This window comes from Panicum virgatum, chromosome 1K (genome assembly GCF_016808335.1).
Source record: "Panicum virgatum strain AP13 chromosome 1K, P.virgatum_v5, whole genome shotgun sequence".
In the NCBI taxonomy this organism is placed as follows: domain Eukaryota; kingdom Viridiplantae; phylum Streptophyta; class Magnoliopsida; order Poales; family Poaceae; genus Panicum; species Panicum virgatum.
Window position 1 is genome coordinate 15774991 of NC_053136.1, and position 7591 is coordinate 15782581.

Sequence of the window (7591 nt, forward strand, 5' to 3'; positions counted from 1 at the left end):
TGAACTAGAAAATCTAAGGATCGGGTCCTAAAAAGACCGGGCTCTAAACATATGTATTTTTGAACTAAAAATTTTAAGGGCTTTATTGGGCTGTGAAGAGGCCATTAGGGCCATGGCCCATTACCACCCCTAAGTACGATACGTTCCAACATCATTCATCATATACGTGACCTATTTCAATAAGAAATTAATTAATATCGACGGCCGATCACATCTAAACATGTGAGCAATCTCTTAGGTCGACGGCTTGCCACCCAGCACCTTGGCAGACCTGCGCAGCGGCGGCGTGAGTCCGTCACCCAGCCTCGCGTGAGCAGGCCAGGATATGTGCTATTTTTCAGGAGACGATCACGGAGTTGATCGCGAACTCTACGCGCGCGTCAGGCTCTGATCAAAATCAAAACAGAAATGCTAGCTCTCAAAAAAACAAAACAGAAACAGAAACACACGCAGGCAGCCCAAGCTTATCCAAACTAACAAGGCAGAGCCGGCCACCTATATATCCCCGCAGCCCCGCAGCCGCCTTCTCCCGAGCTCCACGCCGCCGTCGCCCTCCCTCTCTGCCACATCTCTGCCCACGCCGTCGTCGCCACTAGCTTAGTCGTACGATGGCCATCATCAGGCTCCCTGCTGCCATCCAGCTCCTTTCATCTACGATCTGCCTCATCGTCATCCTAAATGGTGATGCATGCCTGCCGCGTTTTTCATCTATGTAGTATTTGTTCATCGTTTATCATCTGGTTCCTAACGTCATTTGCTTTTGCACGCACGCATGGGCGCACGGGTCCTTATCAGCTGCCTCGCACGTTGAGTCTGCTCGGACCTCGGGCAGCTTCCACTGGTACAATGGGCTGTTCGTGTTTGGCGACTCCTTCGCCGACACCGGGAACTTCCCCAAGGCAAATTTGAGCCAAGTTACCCGTCAGTGGTACAAACCCTACGGCAGCTCCCATGGGCTTCTCCAGGATCCAACCGGGCGCTTCTCCAACGGCTTTGTTCAATCGGATTTCATCGGTAATTATAATATATAAGTTCAAACTACATTAATTAATTATATTGTTATGATATTGTTGATAGTAAGATCTATCCCGATCACTTGCATTTGGACCGTCGGCGGTCATTCGTAATTCCTAATAACTAGTGAATGTATTTATGACTGAATTCGTCATGCATGGTGTTGCAGCAAAGATTCTGGGGCGCACCGTGGCCCCCGAGACCTACAGGGATACGAAAGAGAACAACGGGGACAAGTTCGGCGTGAACTTCGCCGTGGGCGGTGCCGGCGTGTTCGAGGTGCCGCGCAAGGCGCCGACCCTAGCCCAGCAGATCGACTCCTTCAAAAAGATGCTCGACGGTGGGGACATCGGGAAATGGCAGCTCAAGGAGTCCGTCGCGCTGGTGGCCATCTCCGGCAACGACTACGCGCGCGTCGCCAACATGAGCGGCGAGAGCGAGATCCTCGACTTCATCGGGAACGTGACAGGTGAGATCGCCAGGGGCGTGGAGCGGCTGCGGAAGCTAGGTGTGACTAGGGTCCTCGTCAACACCCTGCACCCGATGGCCTGCACGCCATGGCAAACCAGGCCGTCCAACTACACCGAATGCATGGGCCGCGGCAACCTGGCCGCATTGTTCCACAACAGCGACCTCGCGGAGAAGCTGAATGCTTTGAGCAGCGAAAATGTCTACCTTCTCAACCTCCACCGGGCTTTCACCAACATCGTCGATCCATCTGATCCCCAGGATAGTACGTGCTGCAATCACAATTAAGCATCATTATCTATCTATGAAAATATATATTATCCTTATTACTTAACTGTATGTAAACAGAGCAAGCATCATAGATATACATCATATATGTTTTGTGTGTATGCAGTCCCGCAGGTGGCAAAGCAGTTCATCAAGAACAAACTGAAGCCATGTTGCTACAGCTTCGACCCAAATGGCTACTGCGGGCAGGTGGACGAGGACGGAGGCGCCCTGTACAGCGTCTGCTCCCACCCTGAGAAGTACTTCTTCTGGGACGACGTGCACCCCACTCAGGCTGGATGGGAGGCCGTCATGGGGCAGCTGGAAAAGGACATCAAGGATTTCCTCCACATTACCTACTAGTTATGCTAGCAGGCATGGGTTGGCCTCTTCCGGTGCTCTTTGAGTCGTCTGTTCTAGGTTAAGGTTTGGCACTATAGCTGGCTCGTGCCATGCATATTATCAATTAGTTGTCATGTGTTAGCAAGGTAGTTTCTTCCGTCAATGGCGAGTCGTCATCTGTTGGATTATCCATGGATCGATCAGGTTGCAATGAATTAATAGACATCTTGTTCATCGAATCATTGGTTATTATTGAGTTCTCAATATGATGCATAGCCTAGAGATCTCGGTTTGCTTCCGTGCATGTAGGGGTTAGTTCCCTCAACAGCTAGCCTTTGCCGCAACAAGAAGGGTTCCGCGGGGTTAGTTCAAATCATATCAGCAATCTCGTGGGAGTGGAAACAACTCCTAGTGGTTAGTTGCTTAGATATCAGTAATTAAAATTAATTTGATAAAAAATAAGTATTGAGAGGATTTTTAGGGGGGAAAAAGGTGGTTTTAGGTTTTCTAGTGCTAGCTAGTCGGTTAGCATGTATTTTGAGAACTCTCTGTGAGGAAAGCTTTGACACCTGGGTGTTCAGCATTCGATTTTTTATCCGTTTGGTCACACAGCTCCTAACTTTTGTGCTGTTTTGATCTGGTGGCTGCCCTGCCTGAGCCTCTGTCTCTGTTTTTGTCGCTGATAAACTGCCCCCACGCGTAAGCGCCTGACTTTTCTGCACTCAGCTCCTCCTTCACAAACTGTCTTTTCATTTTCTTCACCTCCTCTACAGAAATTTTAGGGTCCACTCGTTTATCTGTTGATTCTTTCAACATCCTTTTTCTCCTTGTTACTAGTTAAATACCCGTGCGTTGCTACGGGAGTCAAATTCTTTTTAACGCGAACAAAACAAGTATATGGAGACAAATCGTGATGCAAATCAAACAACCAAGCGGGTATCCATATTAAGTATTCAACCAAAATGCAACATAGAGATTGCTATTGACATAGACACATAATCAGTTAACCAATATCAACAGGCGATAGCTTACTCACCATGCTTATCATTGGAGATGTGTTACAATAGCCACCATACTCAACCAATTTTTTTTCCATCAATATTCACCAATGCCCCTACCTGGACTGTGAGGACATAAAAGACGTGGACAGTATGGGCGAATATCCAATTATTAATTTATTGGAAAAAGTCAATTTTTGACCATCCAACTATTGCCTCGATTTGGTTTTGGCCATTAAACTCTAAAACCAGGTATCTTCAACCAATCAACTATGAAAACCATTCATTTTTTTTTACCATCGGGCTGTTTTGGTGGCCGGTTTCACTGACGTGGACGCCACATGGTAGTGGCCCCACTTGTCAACCATCCTCTCTCCTACTTCTCTTTCTTTTCTCCTCCCTCTTTCTTTTCTCCTACCTCCGCCGCCGGCAACCACCGGACCCCCTTGCTCTCTCCCGCTGGCGAGCTGCACCCTCCCCTGCTCGCTCCCGCCGGCGAGCCATGGGGCCACGCCGCCCCCTCCCCTGCTCCCTCCCGCTGGTGCTGGCTTTACCGCCTCCTCCTTGCTTCCTCCACGCACGACATGCCGTGCGGCGGCCATGGAGCTTGGGCTCACCGGCGACGGCGAGGGCGGTGGCTGGGAAGCTAAGGGCCGGCTAGGGCGCTTCAGCGAGGCCGGGTGCATCATGTGCGCCCGTTGGCGTCCAGGCACACGGGCTGCAGGTGGTCGGCAACGATCTCGGCGGCTCATCCATGGCGGCCGCGGTGGGTGGATGGCCGGTGGGCAGAGGCTCAGCGCATGGCCAACCGGGATGGGTCAGGGAGGCCACAAGGAAGCTCCACGCGCGAGTAATTGAAAGAGGGCGAGGTGGTTTGGGAGAATTTGGACGAATGGCGGCAGGGTGCGACTGTTGCGGCGGTGGCGCTCGCATGTGCGCGTGTGCTGGACGGGGTTAGGCGACGAGGCTTGCTCCCCCACCTCCGGAGCAGGGCGCTGCCGCGGGCAGCAGGCAGCGGCCGACAGCAGGCGCCTCCACAACACGCCAGTGGAGGAGCTTGGGCCGGCAGCGGCCACGCCGCTCCTACCGCACACGCCAACCTCGCCGGGCTCACCGCATGGCCGCGAGAGATAGGAGGAGGAGAGTGGGCCACCGCCAGGAGGAGCCGGGCTCCGGTCGCCACGCCGCGCCTCCGGGAGCCACGAGCAGGGGCTCGAAGAGAGGGAAGAGAGGAAAATGGCCTGACATGTGGGCCCCACTGCCACGTGTCAGCCACGTCAGCAAAACCGACTACCAAAACAGCCGGATGGTAAAAAATGAACGGTTTTCATAGTTTAGTGGCCAAAGATACCCGGTTTTGGAGTTCAATGGCCATAACCAAACCGAGATAGGAGTTGGATGGTTAAAAATGAACTTTTTTCTAATTTATTTGGTCAATCAGAAATCATGAATATGATGCCAACCATAATAACTGTTAATAAATGCAGATTTCAAACTAAAATTCAATTAATGTTATTGCATCATAGCACTTATATTGTATCGTACAGCAGAAAAATAAAATATACATTGGTCCTATTGATAGCTAAAGTGCCATAGTATTATTTCAGTACAAGTGTTTTTCCGATTCACAGAACACACTATTTTTCCTGACCAAGAACAATACACGGATCAACACATTTTATATGGGTATTCTTCGAACTGGTACATTTTATATGGGTATACAAGAGCAGATAATTTGTTACAAAAAAACAAGCCTAGATTCCTAGGCAATGAAAAGGAAAATTTATAACTTCTGAAAGGGTATTGACAAAGTGGATTTGTTTTGGGTACGGTACAAGAGCAAATCATGTCATATTACTGAATCCATGGACGTGAAAGTCTAAACAGTCCAGAGAATAAAGATTTGACCAAGAGAGTACATCATTTATACAGATTAATTTCATAGCATCATTTGGATCCTTAATATCCTAGGATAGGATAGCTGAGAACCTAAGCCCTCTCACGTTGATCCACCTAGACATCTGAATGCCCTTGGGCAGTTGGTGTGGATGACGCACAGTTTTGTTTCCTTGAACAGAGCCACCAAGTATGCTTCCAGAGCCTCCTGTTGGGTAAGCACCGCATGACTCTGAACATCTCTCTTTCGGGATTGACATTGTAAGCTAGTAGATTCACATATAACTTTACAAGAACTTCATTTGTTATTGTGAAACCTAGTTCTACGAAGCATGCATATGGCAAATACTGTAGCTGTTCTAATAGCTATTCAGCAAAAATGAACTACGTGCCTTCCAGAACAAGGATAGAATGCTTTTAAAAAATGTAAATGACAAATTGTAATCCTTTCATATACCTTTGCCCCCCTTTTTTTTCCTTTTCTTATTTTTCCTTTCTTCATGGTCTTGATGCCTTGATCTACTTTTCATCTCTGAAGATTATATCTCCAATTTGTCCACAAAAAGGAAAGTGCAGCCTGCGACTTGAAATAAATTTATTCAGATCGATACAATTTCAGTAGCTGGTTGTTGGTTTTCAACTCATGCAATGCATATAATATGTGGAAACATATTGTGATCCATTCTCCATATGCCAAGATATGCCATCAATAGAACGAGACATTTAAAAAGAATGAAAACATCACAACAAATTGAAACAACTAAATTTGCATTCATCTATAATTGATAAAGAAATAAGAATTATAGTCTCAGATTGGTATCTCAAGTATAGTACCCGTGCTACTTAGATGATATAACCAATCGATAGAACTGGTAATCTGAAAATTTAAATAGGACCTCTCAATGCAGTACAATGGTCAAACTGTGATATTACCATAAAGCATGCCACTCAAATATTAGTTGCAATGGAGAAGCATATAAGTAGGAATACCTGCGTCAGCACACAAGCATCATCGCTTGTCTTCATCTGCAGCTACAGATTGCTGTAACGAAATGTGTAGAATGATTCTTCAGTGATCAACAAAATGTGTAGAGCTACTTGCATGTAAGACTGTAATTTCAGAATCAAGAACACATCACTTAGTATGTTGAATCTTTGCTTTCTGACACCACAACAGAGCTGACAGATAAGAGGTAATATCACCTTCAAATGGACAAGCACATGCCCGTACTCACACCTGTTCTGATGGCAGAATATTTAGGTTTGGCAAACAAATATGATGGATAGATTGATTTTAGCGTACTAAAATAAAAGGAATTATGTAACCTTTAGAAAAGTTACAAAGCTCCAAACCGTAACGATGCACTGGGTGACTGCAACAGCAAAAAAGCACAGGAATTTTTGTTACTACAACCAAGCAATCAGGAAAAGATGGAATTTTTTGTCCTTCCAGCATTAAAATAAAAGATTGCATGGGACATGACTGTGGGGGCTTACCGAGTTAGAGTATACAGATTTTACCAAACACATTGCAAGCAATGCAGGAAACGTGGTTGTGTGATGACTTTTCATTGCTCGCAAGACAGTCGTTCTTGCAATTCCTTGTAGGTAAAGCTAGAGTGTGTCGAGTTGGCCACCTTGCTTGGCCTTGTTGCCGGCAGCCAATGGCGTGGACCATCCACATGTGCTGCCAGCGCCCTTCCAAGCTGCTGTCCAAAAAATGGAAGTAATGCACACTGGGATTCTCCTCGAGAATCCACCTAATTGAGACTGGAAACAGAAAACACATTGAATCCTCAATCCAAGAAGGAGCACATGAGCGACAACACCATACCTAGCGAACGCCGCCGCCGCCGCCGCCTGTGCCGCGCATATGCCAGCTCTGTTTCTTGGGGAAGCGCCCCCGGCCGCTACCTTGGGGCCTGGCCGCCTGGATGTCGCCTCCGCGGGAGCCGCTCCTTGGGGCACCGCGCTGACGGCCTGACGCGGTGACGCCTACGTAGGCGGGTGTGCAAGAGCATCGTCCACCGTTGCCGCTTTCTGCTCCGGTCGTGTCGTTGCGGCGATGAAGCAGCGGCGAAGCGGTGGCGACGGAGAAGGAGGGGCGCGCGGCTCGGTGGCGCAGGGGCTGGAGGAGCGCGGACCAGGGCGCGGCGCCGAGCTGGCGGAGCGCTGGCCGGCAGAGAGAAGAGCGCGGGCCGGACCGGAGAAGGAGGGGCGCGCGGGTCGGCGGGCCGGAGGAGCGCGGGTCCAGGGCGAGAGCGGCGGCGCCGAGCGCGGGGCGACGGAGGAGGGGCGCGGGGGCTGGGGTCGGCGGAGGAGGGGCGCGCGTGTGAGGAGTAACCGTCGAGAGACGTGGGGTGGGGGTGGTGGGGGGTGGGCGGGAGGGGGGAGGGGGCGGAGCTTGCGAGTGGGGAAGCGACGCACGGAGAGGGCACGGAGTGGAGGCAGACCCACGGGAGGCAGACCCATGGAAGAGGTAGACTCACTTCATTCTTTTTGTTGTGAGTGTAATTTGCAATGTGATGAACACAAAGAACACAAGTATTCATTCTTTTTGTTGTGAGTGTAATTTGCAATGTGATGAACACAAAGAACACAAGTAT

At 49.1% G+C, this 7591-nt stretch overlaps 1 protein-coding gene and 1 long non-coding RNA gene across 6 annotated transcripts; one reads left to right on the plus strand and one right to left on the minus strand.

Annotated features, from left to right (window-relative positions):
• Positions 1-542: 542 nt before the first annotated feature.
• LOC120651561 (GDSL esterase/lipase At3g09930-like) lies at positions 543-2353 on the plus strand. Its single transcript, XM_039929085.1, has 4 exons — positions 543-681; positions 796-1014; positions 1184-1747; positions 1877-2353. Exons 1-4 carry the CDS (start codon positions 609-611, stop codon positions 2110-2112), a joined length of 1092 nt encoding a protein of 363 aa, XP_039785019.1. The 5' UTR covers positions 543-608; the 3' UTR covers positions 2113-2353.
• Positions 2354-4879: 2526 nt separating this feature from the next.
• Positions 4880-7327, minus strand: LOC120697159. Of its 5 annotated transcripts, none has more exons than XR_005684378.1 (5): positions 6820-7327; positions 6483-6755; positions 5976-6358; positions 5443-5562; positions 4880-5251 (listed from the first exon to the last, which is right to left on the minus strand). It is a non-coding gene; the product is annotated as an uncharacterized LOC120697159 (long non-coding RNA). The 5 variants fall into 5 exon arrangements; XR_005684379.1 differs by having other exon boundaries at positions 6483-6721; positions 6820-7326; XR_005684380.1 differs by having other exon boundaries at positions 6483-6691; positions 6820-7325.
• Between the last annotated feature and the right edge of the window lie 264 nt (positions 7328-7591).